At 38.6% G+C, this 15104-nt stretch overlaps 1 protein-coding gene across 3 annotated transcripts in view; it reads right to left on the bottom strand.

Moving 5' to 3' along the window:
- LOC111157210 (kelch like family member 13) overlaps nt 1-15104 on the bottom strand; it is an 81306-nt gene that overhangs the window by 12847 nt on the left and 53355 nt on the right. For all 3 annotated transcript variants that reach the window (XM_022518506.1, XM_022518507.1, XM_022518508.1), the window contains 2 exons: nt 10882-11014; nt 10134-10330 (listed from right to left, as the gene is read on the bottom strand). In XM_022518506.1, coding sequence (XP_022374214.1) covers nt 10134-10330; nt 10882-11014 — 330 coding nt within the window. The remainder of the gene's footprint in view (nt 1-10133; nt 10331-10881; nt 11015-15104) is intronic.

A 15104-nucleotide genomic window follows, 5' to 3' on the forward strand; every position in this document is an offset into this window, starting at 1 on the left:
TAAACTCAAAATGGATTAAAGGCCTAAAAGTGAGACCTGAAATCATACAAATTCTAGAGAGCACAGGCAGTAGTTTCTCTGACATCAAATGTAGCAACATTTTTCTAGAGATATCTCCTGAGGCAAGGGAAAACAAAAGCAAAAATAAACTATTGGGACTATGTCAAAATAAAAACTCCTGCACAGCAAAGGAAACAGTCAACAAAACAAAAAGACAACCTCAGAATGGGAGAAGATGTTTGCAAATAACATATCCAAAAAATCATTAGTATCCAAAATATATAGAAATTTATACAACATGACACCAAGAAGACATAAATAATCTGATTATAATATGGGCAGGGCAGAAGATAGGAACAGACATTTCTCCAGATAAGGCACTCAGATGGCCAAAAGACACATGAAAAGATGCTTAGCATCACCCATCATCAGGGAAGTGCAGATCAAAATCACCATGAGACATCACCTCACACCTGTGAATGGCTAAAATCAAAAGCAGGATAAATAAGTGTTGGCAAGGACATGGGTAAAAAGGAACACTCATGCACTGTGGGTGGGAATGCAAACTGGTGTAGCCACTGTGGAAAACAGTAGGGAGGTTCCTCAGAAAAGTAAAAACAGAACTGTCTTATGATCCAGTAATTGCACTACTGGGTATTTACCCAAGGAATATGAAAACACCAGCTTGAAAGGATACATGCACCCCTATGTTTATTGCACCATTATTTACAATAGCCAAACTATGGAAGGAGCCCAAGTGTCTGCCAATAGATGAACAGATAAAGAAGATGTGGTAGACACACACACACACACACACACACACACACACACACAGAGGAATATTATTCAGTCATAAAAAAGAATGGAATCTTGTCATTTGCAACAACATGGATGGATCTAAAGTGCATAATGGCAAGCGAAGTAAGTCAGAGAAAGACAAATACCATATGATTTCACTTATATGTGGAATTTAAGAAAGAAAACAAGTGAACAAAGAAAAAAAGAGACAAAACAAAAAACAGATTCTTAACTACAGAGAACAAACAGATGGTTACCAGAAGGGAGGTGGTTGGGAGGATGGGGGAAACAGGTGAAGGGGATTAAGAGTATACTTATCTTGATGAGCACTGAGTAATGTACAGAATTCCTGACTCAGTATATTCTACACCTGAAACTTACATAACACTATATGTCAACTATATCGGAATTAAAATTAAAAAAAGATAAGTGGACAACAAATATTTACTGAATAATGAAGAACTTAAAAAGTATCAAAATCAGTAATCAGAAGTTACCCTAAGAAACAATGTTATAACTTGATTATGGCCAAAATAATTCCTTTTCTCTTCTTGAAAAATGTATGTTCCCTCTCAAAAAAAAAAAAAAAAAACTAAATGAAATTCTGGCTAGATGGAAATTTTGGAAAAACAGAGGGTTATTCTATTGTGGTTCACCTTAATCCACTTCTCAGTCATGATTCTTGAAAGGTACATTGCTAGCAGAACGGCAAATAGAAAACCTCTTATACAGATCTCTCTTTCATGTAAACAGTCATGGTTCATTACTGTAATGCATTTTGATTCCTTCAAAAGTTAGTTGTTTCCAATGAAGGGAATTTAATAAGGCAATTATTCCTAGGGTGGAGTTATTTTCACATTATTTATGTGGCAATACAAGGAAAGGAATCACTTCCGTGAGGATTGGAACAGGTGTATCTCCACCAAACTTAACTCATGGCACAGTTAATTTCTGGTGTCTATGATGATGGCTTACCACGGTTTCCCTTGGCCATTCTCCTACTCCCAGCAAAACCTAGCTCTGCCTGGAGTCAAAATGAGCCTAGAAAATTCTCCCCTGCACAGAGGACAACGCAGCAAAAATGGAAAATAGGAAAAGAGGACAAGTGATGGAGAGGCCCATCTTCAGCAAGATGGGCCTTTCTTTCTGATGCTTTCATAACTGGTCAAAAGTGAAAACAGGAAAATCATATCAGCAAATATTATGCGAGGCACAACTCATGGAAACAAGGCTACCATACAAATACCTGTGTGTATACAAACACACAAGCAGGTCACAGGCAAAGGACTCAACTCTTTTCTCTTAATTTTCTCAGTGTGTGTGTTCACACATGTCACGAAAACTTCACGGACGCAACTGAATTGTTAACAGGTTGGCCGGTGATTAAGAGAAAACTGGCTACTCCTTGTATTATCCTTTTATTTAAAAGCTGAAATGAGACTAAAATAATTACTCCTCCGCATAAAATATCAGCCCAGGTAAGACATATCATCACTGAACGCTCTAAGGTCATGGCACACACACAAGGCTATTTTCATAGATTGATTACTCGGGAAGAATTTGAACAATTTTAAGCATCTGATCTGCTTTATGGGAACTGCCAAAAAATTTTAATTGCTTTGTATCCTTAACAGCTCTATATTAAAAAGCTAGCTAAAACAGAACTGCAACACAAAAGAAGTAGGAAAAATAAATGAAATTAGGAGACTTTTGAAATACAGTTTCACTCCGTTCAGTACCTTGCATTTCCAATGCAGTTTAATAAAAAAATACATTTCAATCCAATTTTAGGCGTGGCACGTTGGTGTCTCATAAAAGTTTACATCATATAAATGAGGTTACAGTCCATTCCCAGGTGCCCAAATCACCTCGGGTGGCAGGAATTAGTGACTTTCTGAAGCATGAAAGGTGGAGCCTTTCCCCCAGAGCAAGGATAATTTGCACTTTGGAACCCACTGACTAGTATGGATAAGCAAGAGCTGATGAGAACACAAAAATAATTATTCCCAGGTATGCAGATTCTCACCATTAGGGATATGATTGCCAATAAAAACCACAGAAAATGGGAACTTCAGATAGGCAAAATGATACCGTCAGTTGCTGGTCACCAAATGTATGTCTCAATTTGTAGCATATAAAATGAACAGAGAGAAAAAACTAAAAACCAAACTGTATAATTTAGAAATGTGATTAAGGTGTTTAGTTTCTTCCCCTTTTCCCCCTTCAACTTCATCCAATAAGAAAATAATTAATAAAATAACAGTATTTTAAAAACCTACCTTTGATTTAAGGGCATCTGGAAAATATCCTCTATATATCAGTATCCTCAGAGACATATACACAAAACTACAAAAGACCTTGACAGACCTCCTAGTATATCCAGATAGCTGCCTACCCTTTTCTTAAAAGCCACCAGAGAAAGGTATTTCATAACCTCCCAAATTGTCGTCTTCTTGATGGAAGGACTAGCATTTTCTATACCCCACGTACAACAGCTATCACACTGTGGGTAAATAACGAAGGTTAAACACTCTAATTATCAGCAATATAAAAATTAAGATGTGAAGAGAGATACAACTAAAAATAGAATACATTCTGAATTAGTATAAAATATTACTAGACCCTTAATTTTTAAAAATGAAACCCATATAAAAACTATGTAATAGCAAATTAGTTGTTTATGTAGTTCGTGTCATCAAAGCTAAAACAATTAATCATAGATTATAGAGATTATAGAAGCAAAGTCTAGAATAACAGTTAACAATATAAGCAGATCAAAATGATGGGATAATGGTAAATGATTTTGGAAAAATATGCGATTATCCAATTATGGCTCATTTTCATCCACCTCTCAGTCATGATTCTTGAAAGTGCTTCAGTTAACATATACCCAAATATTTAGCCTAGATAGTATTCAATAATGGATATGTGCAGTAATGTAACATTTAATGAAATTCATGTATATATTAGAATACATTACATTTTGAAATATAAAATATCAAGTTTAAAGCTTATTAAAAAAAAAGCTCATAAGTGGAAAGAACTCTAATTTCATCAGAATATATAACCTGGCCAAAATTCCAAAGAAGAGGGATTACAGACATGAATTCAAATATACATTAGTGTTTTAAAGGATAGAGAAGCAAAAAAGGACAAAATTTCTCAACCACTTATGAGAACCAATAAAATTGTTTTTAAAATAATCAAGTGCATATCTAAGTTGCCTCTATATAAAATATTATAAATTATTCTATTGTAATCAAACCCCCTTCCTAGGTCACCCTAAAGGCAGTTCCAGGTATCATAATTTTCAAAGTGGTGTTCTCATTAACACACTGTTACTCACTGCTGCTATATGAAATTGTTCAAATCACACTCAATGCACCCAAACATTTTATTACCATCACATGATATTTTAATGACAGGTTTCATCAGCAATCTGCAATGTTATTTTGTTGAAGATCACTGTGTTCTACAAATAAGCTTCCACTTAGGAGAAAAGCAAAAACAAAAACGAGTATCTGCTTCTATACCTTCAAGGAAAATGCAAAGACTAAGAAGTTAGTTGGCAAATTTGGGGGGACTCCTCAGATGGTCAATGCACCAAATTCTCCTTGGTGGCATCTAGTTTATTAAGATGGGAGCCCGACATCAAGAACAACCAATGCAGAGAGAGACAAAGCGTGTCCATAGACTGGGAAGAAATCAAATAAGCTACTTTGGGGAAGGGGGAGCAGATGATGATGGAAGAGGCATCTTGTCCCGGGCCTCCTTCCACAGGTGGGAACATCACAGGACACAGGGAAGGGACCTTCTGGTAAGAAGAACAAAAAGATGATTAAAAATCAGAAACTTCCTGTCTCAGGCTTTGTGTCTCTTCACATTCTAACTGCTATCTGAGGGGAATACTGATGGTGTGTCTCCACCTTGGGGGGTCCAATTGTCTTACCGCTTTGCACTTCGAGCGCACATCCCTTCTTGGATACACTATTACATATTATAATGGTCATGGGACAATGAATTGGTTTGAGCCTAGGTTGGGCCTCTGCCTCCCCTACAGAGTCCCACATGGCAGATGGGCAAGGATGCAGTGATTCCAGTTACAGGGAGGAATAATATTTAGAATATTTAGCAAGCAGCACAGTCTGGTACCAGCTAGTGAGAACAGATGCTCAGCCATAGACAACCAGTATCTGGGTGTGACTGGCTGAACATCTGCCTTGACAATGAACTCAAGAATGGTTTGGTTGGGGGAGGGGAGGAACAGTTTTGATTCACTGTAAAATTATCTATAGCAGTTTTCCTCTGATTTGCATTAAACCTCCCCAAAGGCAGAAAAAAAAAAAAAAAGATCTGAAAAGACATGTTTGTTAATTTTTATGGGAAAATCCAATTTAGATCAAACAAGAAATATGAAATATAATTACTATATAGGAAATTTTGACATCAAGAAGAACATTCCCAAAGCTTGCTGTTAATACCATCACTGAATAGCAAAAGAAACTGTCTTTTCCAATAATGTCATCTGATCGCCTTCATTTTTCCCTTGAGAGAACTCCTTTTTTCTCTGCCTTTTGCCTCTCCTACATATGCATCTCCTTTCTTTTCTTTTTACTTTATTTTTTTTTTAAGATTTTATTATTTATTTGTGAGAGAGGGAGAGAGAGCGAGCACAGGCAGACAGAAGGCAGGCAGAGGCAGAGGGAGAAGCAGGCTCCCTGCCGAGCAAGGAGCCCGATGTGGGACTCGATCCCAGGACGCTAGGATCATGACCTGAGCCGAAGGCAGCTGCTTAACCAACTGAGCCACCCAGGCGTCCCTCTTTTTACTTTAAAGATTTATTTATTTTATTTGAGAGAGAGAGAATGGGTGGGGAGGGGCAGAGGGAAACGGAGAGGGAGAGAGAAAATCTCCAGCAAACTCCCTGCTGAACATGGAACCAGATGGGGGGCTTGATCTGGTGACCTGAGCTGAAACCAAGAGTGGAACTCTACGGGACGCCTGGGTGGCTCAGTTGGTTAAGCAGCTGCCTTCGGCTCAGGTCATGATCCCAGCGTCCTGGGATCGAGTCCTACATCCGGCTCCTTGTTCTGTGGGGAGCCTGCTTCTCCCTCTGCCTCTGCCTGCCACTCTGTCTGCCTGTGCTTGCTCTCTCTCTGACAAATAAATAAATAAAATCTTTAAAAAAAAAAAAAAAGAGTGGAACTCTTAACTGACTGAGCCACCCAGCCGCCCCTCACCTCTTTTGTTTTCCACTGTCACTAATTCTTTATTACCCTCAGTTGCCTCAATAAATTTTCTCTACATTTCATTGTGACTTCCCACCCCAATCTGTGATAATAAATGTACAAGGGGAAGCAGTGTTATACACACATCAAGGAAAAAACACCACACAACTTTAAAAAGGAATGAGTTTAAAGAAAGTCTAAAGCACAATGGCATCTTCATTCTCTGATTAAATATGCTTTTATATAAAAAGAAAATGGTTTCTTGCTCACCTTCATTCTGGTTTGTTTATTCTGGATAACTGTATATTTAAATTATAATATTTCAGTTCAATGACAAATGTCCTCCTTAAGCAACCTCATGTTAAAAATTGGGGTATGTGGACTAGCCTGTAATCCTCTGTAACAGTAATTCTGGGGGGCAAATGCTAGATGTTACACGTTCCAAATAGCAGACAAACGATAAACAAAAAATGTAACCACAACCTGTTTGTAAAGCAGGGAATGGCTACACAGTATTTAGCATGCTGTAGTTATACAATGTCATAAAGACAAAAACAAATGCAATTTTTAGGCATGTAACTAAATGAAGGTCATTTTCCATCATCTCCATGAGATAGGAGAGCAAATGTTTTTTGTTGAACAGATAATTTTACCTACTCTGCCTTACATCCTTTGCTGTTATCCCTTTGTATCCATTTCATAGTCCTCTTTTCTACAACTGGCAAGAAAGAAACATAGCAAGAACAAAAGCGCCAGATTCCATAAGCTATAATACTAATTAACACCTTAAAAGAAAAGCATTACTGCAAAAGATGGCAAAGTTGGGAGGGGAGGGCTTCCTGTTCTATGGAGCCTGATGTTCTGTTCTAGAACACTGATGCTTCTACCTCACTGAAGCTGAGCGTGGCTTTATTATCGTATTTAAAGTTATCGTTCAAGGGGCGCCTGGGTGGCTCTGTGAGTTAAGCATCCAACTCTTGATTTCAGCTCAGGTCATGATCTCAGGGTCTTGGGATCGAGCCCTGAGTGGGGCTCTGCGCTCAGCAGGGAGTCTGCTGGAGATTCTCTCCCTCTCCCTCTGCTCTTCCTCCACCATTTGCACTCTCTCCCTCTCTCACATAAATAAATCTTGAAAGTTGTCATTCAAAACCACCATGAAAATGCTTTGTGAGTTATTTGCCGAGTCACATTTTCACCTACACAAATGATTAAGAGTGGGATAGACCAAAATTATATTGGAAGCTAATTTTTCTTTCTAAAAACTCAAACCCAAGTAGTGTTTGGCTTATGTGAAGTATAATCACACCACATCATTAAAAACAAACCGACTCACTCAAAACCTTTGGTTTAAGCACAGAATCCTTAAAATATGAGATCATTCGATTTAAAAACTATCCATAATCTTAGCTTGTGGGAAAACTCAAAACAAATCTACCTTTGAAAAATACATTATCTCGAAACTTCCAGTTCTTATAAGTAGAAAAAACACCCAAGGGCGACTCTTCTGCCTGATCCACTTGATTGCTGAGAAGGAAACAGGAAATAAACAGGGTAAGGCTGAACATTTAACTAAGAAATGGAACGCATGCAAGAGGGATGAAGGAAAAGTTGGATTTTATATAATCCTTATGCTAATAATCTACCAACTGTTCTAAAAAATTATCGTAGATTCTGAGATGGAATTATTTCCACAGTAAAATCACACAGACATATCCTCTGCAAGCAGGGTGAAAGGTTAAGTAGAATGGTGCTAAGAAAAGAGGTGTTTCCTCGGAGCTTGTAGAAAGTTCTAAAACCGAGAGAGGGAGGAGTGAACTATACCACAGGTAAAGCTTTGTCAGAGATAAGCCTCTTCTCCATTAGAAGTGGGTTTTAGGATGTCTGCAGAGGACACTAGAAATGAAGAACATAATCTTTAAGACAATATTAAGTGTTCACAAAAATGAAGAATTTTCCAACCAGGTAAAACACAGTTATAATAAGTGCTTCAAACAGGTAAAAGAACTGACATTCTGATTATAGAAAATTTGTCACTATTGCAAAATTACTAGGATATCTTCTTTAAATAACTTTAGAGTTTTCTAGAACAAAATTGTTTTCTAATGCTGTTACTTTGACATTTGTATGCTTTTATGACTTTCATAAATCATGATTTAGGGGCGCCTGGGTGGCTCAGTCAGTTAAGCTGCTGCCTTTGGCTCAGGTCATGAACCCAGTGTCCTGGGATCAAGTCCCACATCGGGCTCCCTCCTCAGCAGAGAGCCTGCTTCTCCCTATCTCTCTGCCTACTTGTGCTCTTTATCTCTCTGTCAAATAAATAAATAAATAACTATAAAAAAAATCATGCTTTATTCCATTTGGTCCTTTTCTTTCAGGTAAAGGAACAGATCACAACCAGTATCTAAAGTCATAAGTACTAAACTCTGATATTAGAGAAGTCGACAATACATGTCTATTATTAATGATTAGTTTCAAAGAAATTACCACACTGTACCAAGTTTGGCTTGGGACGACCACATGTTGTTGAGATCAGTGTGAAGGACTCTTAAGAATCTATAAATGTAGGGGCACCTGGGTGGCTCAGTGGGTTAAGCCTCTGCCTTCAGCTCAGGTCATGATCTCAGGGTCCTGGGATCGAGCCCCGCATCAGGCTCTCTGCTCAGCAGGGAGCCTGCTTCCCCCTCTCTCTCTGCCTGCCTCTCTGCCTACTTGTGATTTCTCTCTCTCTCTCTATCAAATAAATAAGATCTTAAAAAAAAAAAGAATCTATAAATGTAAGCCTTCAGGTTATTACTAAGTTCATTATTGGCCTTGATACATTTAAAAAAATACATGTAATTCAGTTCGTTTTTTTTTTCTTGAGATGAAGCTGTCAGACGATATCAGTGGCACAAAACTAGAAGAGAGATGCTTATAGGTCCTAAGGGGAAGGATCTTGTGTGCTTAAGTTAAAAGGAAATTCAGTGTTCAGATTCAGTAAGGATGATAAACAGTATCACGGGAAATAAGCAAACTTCATGTGGTTACTTATACAGTAGTGAATAGGGCAACACAGAGCAATGTTGTAACACCAGACTGCCTTAAAAGTGTGAAAAATAGTAGTCAATTTAAAAGTTTATAAATAATAGTGAGACAGTAGTCTGAGTCCTTTAAAATGGAAACACAGGAACGAAACACATTTTCAATAGCCCAGCTAAATTAGCTGTGGGCTGACTCTGTAAGATAAGGAGTAGCTTATTAATAAAATCACTAAGGACATGTTCTCTTGAAACTTAGGGTTCAAAAAGCTCAACAGCAATTATTTACCAATATAAAAACTGGTATGAATTTAAATCAATTATAGAAAAATGTATTATCCACTAATTTAACAAATTAGAAAATATATCAAAATTGACCACTGCCATCATTTCCAGTCACAAAAGGCAGCTCTATAAGCTCTAGAAATCTTCTTGGCAATATTTCTTTGCAGCCAAAGCATTTCATTTCCCAGAAGTCAATAATTTAAGGGTCTCCAATAGGGCGGTGCCTTCAGGAACCACGTGACTGCTATGGAGTTCGCTGATTGGTAGTTGTGTCCCCTCCTATCTCTTGAAAGAGGCAAAAATGATTCAGTGGGTGATGTGTTTCTATGGAATTAACATTTGTTTCTTACAGGCTGTCACACAGGTGTTACTTCTTCTCAAGACCTAGCTCCCATGTTGAAGGAAGAAAAAAAAAATTACTGAGCCTAGTTTAAAAGACTTCGAGAAGTTCAGATTATGCTTTCATGGAATCCCACCTAAGAAAGCTTGCCGGCCTAAAACCATGAAGGCAAACAAAACCAGATTAAAACATATAACGTCAGTAAACGGGTTAACGTGTATATTGTTATCAAACACTATTACTGTCTGATGTCATGGGATTACACGGAAGGCTTTTAGGAAATGATTCTGTTTTGTAAAAAAGACACCTGTACTGGTTCACTCTCAACTTCATTCCAGAACACACACTCCCTGAGTCCTCTTTCTCTCTAAGGGCCAAAGTTTCAATTCACCAATTCATCAGGCTTTCCAAGGCTACCCCAGACTGTATCGCAGGAAAAGATTTGAAGATTTGAAGACGGCTTACCCCAGATATGAGAAATACTTTGCAGAAGTCCAAAACCGGCAGAATCTGAAGAAAACTGGCAGCTTCCAGGGTGTCTTGAAGGTTGTCCATGTTAAGAGAAAGCTTTGCAGTATAAATGAAATCAATAATTTTCCTTAAGCCGACTTTGCTCACACCGTGAAGCTTAATGCACATTAAATCTTGTTCTTTCATTCCACCTTAAATAAAAAGACATTCAATGAAAGGAGGGTAGGTAATTTAATTAAGGTCAAACTCACTTCTGCTGCTAATTAGATGCAATAAAATCAAGGAAGAGTTTTATTCTATGTAAGCATTCATGTCAGAGTCAGACTTCTACATATTTTACAGTTAAAAGAAAGTACTTAAGAAGGAATAGCTCTATACTAATGGAAGTCGTATATAATGTGAGAGCTTCCAAAACGTTCTCCTGTCACTTCCTATCTTTTGATGGGTTCAAGATTGTCTTAGTCAGACCCAGAGCCTCTGGTAGAGCATCCAGATGTGCAGCTGGAAAAAAGAAGTTGTGAAACAAAAGTGGACGAAAGTATGAAAAACGCACATCTGGTTCCCAAGTTTTAAAAACCACCACCTACAACTACATGTACTGGGTGTATATTCCTTTGGAAACGATTTCTTCTTGGAAAGACAAGATCTAAAGAATTGAATTTCACTTTAGAGACAAAAATATGGAAATCTGCCTTTTTCAGATTGTTTTAATGGGGGTGCAGAATTTAACAAGCCACCCTACCTGTGAACATTGCCTTGAAGTAATCACTAGCAGAGGCCATCATGACTCTATGCACAGGGAAGGCGTCATCTGTGTCACCAGGCATCAGGGTCACATCGCAAAGCAATCCTTCAAGTCGAAGCTGGTCAAAGCCCTACACCAAGAGCATGAGGTGAGCCACAAATCAGAGTGGAATGGGTATGCCAATTTCTGTCCACTAAAATTCTGTGTATACATTTGATGTGATACATACTTGATAGAAGATAAAACCAATAGAATAATTAATTACTCAGAAGAAAACCAAACAACTTACTTGATGTGGCATGACGTCGATTTAATGCAAAGTAGGAAAAGGTAAAATTAAGACTAATTTAGATTAAGAGCACATATGGGAAGAGTATATACACTCACTTCCTTATGCAACTACTGGCTTTATCTTATTTTGAAAAGAAATTACCACATACGCTTTCATTTTCCTGTGTGCAGGATTAGGGTGGTAGATAACATGCTTTCTGTAATAATATATTTATAGTTCTTCTATTGTACATTCTGAACATATCCTGTTCTTTTTAGCTTTTGTGGGGTTTTTTGCTTTTTAAGGATTTATTTTTTATATGAGAGAGCGAGGGAGCATGGGGAGGGGGGCGGGGTGGAGGGGCAGAGGGAGAGGGAGAGGGAGAATATTAAGCAGGCTCCTCGCCCAGCACAGAGCCCACATGGGGCTCCATCTCATAGCCCTGAGATCAAGACCTGAGCCGAAACCAAGAGTAGGACAATTAATGGACTGAGCCACCCAGACGCCCCCAGATTTTGTTCTTTCTGAGAAAGAAAGGTATAGAGAGCCTGTGTTAATTGCAAGAAAGGAGTTCCTTTCTACTAACTAGATTGTTCCATCTCTTTGAGAATTAGGGATTGTCTTAGATATCCTTATATGCGGAAGATTGCTGCTGCTTGGTCAATTATCCTTCAGGTATCAAGTTTGGACTTTGATTAACTTTGGAAAAAAGAGCTCAGGTAGTGCTAACATGGGACATAATTGTTCCCAAATGCCTAAAGTTCAGTGGAGAATTAATAGGTTGTCACCCACAATTCGGGGCCCTTGCGAGAAGAGGCCCTATTGGTTAGCTCTTCCGCTCACTCCCATGATGATCCCAACCTATGACAAACAGACAGTTGTTCCTTTGCTCTCTTCTTGGAAGAATGAAACAATTTAAGATGATAATATGCTGGTAAAATGCACAAGAGGGAGACAATACGTAATTTAATACTGAGGCTCAAAAATGAAGATTCTAGCAGGATTTACTCTATAGTTCCAAATGGTAGTAAATTATTATTAAAAGTCAGGAAGGCCCTCATACAAGTTACTTTCTAATATATATTGTAATGTAATAACGTAACATAACAAGAACTAACAGCAATGAGTACTCCATCCCCTTCACATTTTAATGACCCCAAATAAAACTTTTATTTAAAGTTGTGTTTCACAGATTTAAGAAGCAAAAGGCATGACATACTGAAGAATGCAGTTTGAGAAATATTGATCCTCCCCATATGTAAAATATAAATCTCAGCCTAAACATCTTCTCATCATAATTTTTAAATTGCTTTTTAAAGAAAATGCTTGAATCTACAGAACTGGAACTTCAAAGAGATAATGTGATCCAGCCACTTTCTCTCTGGAGAGAGATATAAATATTTTTATTCCAAAAATATTTATACATTATACATATACTTTAGAACAGGATTATGTATCATATTTTTCTTTCTCCAACAGTGACTGACATATGTTTTTGTTCACAAATATCAAATCTTTCACAAATGCCTCTTTTCTTCTATAAACACAAACATTCTATACCCCGCCCTTGATAGTTTCCATTTTTCCATTGCTAAATGATCTCCAGCCTCTCTTATTTAGAGAAGTGAAGGTAAAAAGCGATGTCCATTGTAGGGGAATAGTCTCATGCAGAAGGTAAAAAGTAGCTCTTTGAAAATTCATAGGCAGGAGCCTACAGTGTAGTAAATTTAAGGGGGGGTTGCCTTTCAAAGGCAGACGAGCACTGGGAAGTACTGAAAGTGACCATGGGGTGGGGCCAGGACTGTCAAGAAATTGACTGAGATGGAGGGAACCATCAAATAGGAGAGTTGAGGGACTAGCATGTTTGCATTCCCCGCTGCCTGGTACACAGTTGGCACTTAATATATGTTCGATTTATGTTCAGTTACTGCAGGAACAAACAACCCTGATTTTACCAAGAAGCTGCCACCACTTGGTATTTTAAAACCATGGGGTCATGTTGAGCAGAGTTTTAGTTTTGGGCCAAGCTGATGAGAAACCAGGAATTTCATTTGGGAAACTTCTCCCAATAATAAAAACCAATTGTGCCCACGGTGCTTCTTTGTATTAAACTGTAATGGCTAAGAAGAGAGAAGAGGAATTGAACCAGGGTTGGGGGGGAAGGGTTGACTCACAAGGGCTTGGCCTTTTTCTCCGTCAGACAAATTGCAGGTTTAAAAAAAATGAAATATGTGCTTGTTATAAAAATAGAAGATATAAATTGAAAACTAAAACACCATTTCTACATATAGGAAGTAATTATTGTTAACGGTTTAATATATATATATGTCCAGGCCCTCCCTTCCTTCCTTCCTCACTTTCTTTCTTTCAAGAATTTATTTATTTCTTTGAGTGAGAAAGCGAGAGAGAGAGAGAGAGAGAGAGAGAGAGAGAGAGAGAGAGAGCGGGGGGCAGGGGGCCGGGGAGGAGAAGGAGAAGCAGGTTCCCCACTGAGCAAGGACCCTGACGTGGGACTCGATCCCAGGACTCTGGGACCATGACCTGAGCTGAAGGCAGGTGCTCAACATACTGAGCCACCCAGGCACCCCTCCAGGCCTCTTTATACGTATGCATAATGTACCGTTTGCTTGTATGTATAATGGGATTTTAAAAAGTAGAATACTCTACATATTATTGTGCCTGTTAAAAATTCACTTGAGGCGACGCCTGGGTGGCTCAGTTGGTTAAGCAGCTGCCTTCGGCTCAGGTCATGATCCCAGCGTCCTGGGATCGAGTCCCACATCGGGCTCCTTGCTCATCAGGGAGCCTGCTTCTCCCTCTGCCTCTGCCTGCCATTCTGTCTGCCTGTGCTTGCTCTCTCTCCCTCTCTCTCTGACAAATAATTAAATAAAATCTTAAAAAAAAAAATTTCACTTGAGGGCGCCTGGGTGGCTCAGTGGGTTAAAGGCTCTGCCTTTGGCTCAGGTCATGATCCCAGGGTCCTGGGATCGAGCCCCAGGTCGGGCTCCCTGCTCAGTGGGGAGGCTGCTTCCTCCTCCTCCTCCTCCTCCTCCTCCTCCTCTCTCTCTCTCTCTCTTTGCCTGCCTCTCTGACTACTTGTGATGTCTGTCAAATAAATAATTTTTAAAAAATTCACTTGAGCACATAAAATGGACAGTATTCTATACACACAGATCTACTTCATTCTTTTTAGGGGATTCTGTCATGCTGGCACCATTCATTATTCAACTGTTCCCCTCTGGACACTTGGGCTGACTCTCAACTTTTGCCATTACAAGCAATGTTGCAACAGACCTCCTTGTATATATACTTACCTGTGTAACTAGATCTGTGGGAGGTATTCATAAAAGTGGAATTGCTGGTTTGAAGACGACGTATTTTTAACGTTTTAATAGCTACTGGCAAGTTAAAGCATATGGTTTATCTTGGGAAACTGATTATACCTTGGGTACTGGCAAAAAAGATGTCAAAATACCAATGCAGTGAGACTAGGTACTATATGCCACTTTGCTTCATTTTTAGTCATGAAAAAAATTCCTGAATCTTCTCTAAGGTTTATACAGATAATTATCTGTGAAAGGCAATCATGACTTATTCTGTCAAAAGCAGTGATTGTACCCAATCCGTTATTTTCTTCCACTAAAAACAACAAAAGCCCAAGTGACAAAACCCTCAGTTCATTTGCTAGCCCTTCTGCCTTTAAACCATTCCTACAAGTACTTCATACTTGGGAACTGAATGATGTTACTAGGCTCCATTCCTACTCCTTATTATTCCTCCTTTTTCCTTTCGAACAAAGGAATAGCGGATACTTCCTGTATCATTATCTGTGTCCTTTCTCATTTTGTCCACATTCTATTAAAATATTGCTTGTTGAGGTATATACTCAATCCTCAAAATCTGGATGCCTCAGCTAAGACACAAGGAGTTTTTACACGCTTCACAAATC

The sequence above is a fragment of the Enhydra lutris genome, unplaced genomic scaffold (genome assembly GCF_002288905.1).
Source record: "Enhydra lutris kenyoni isolate GAN:26980312 unplaced genomic scaffold, ASM228890v2 scaffoldscaffold53, whole genome shotgun sequence".
Taxonomy (NCBI): domain Eukaryota; kingdom Metazoa; phylum Chordata; class Mammalia; order Carnivora; family Mustelidae; genus Enhydra; species Enhydra lutris.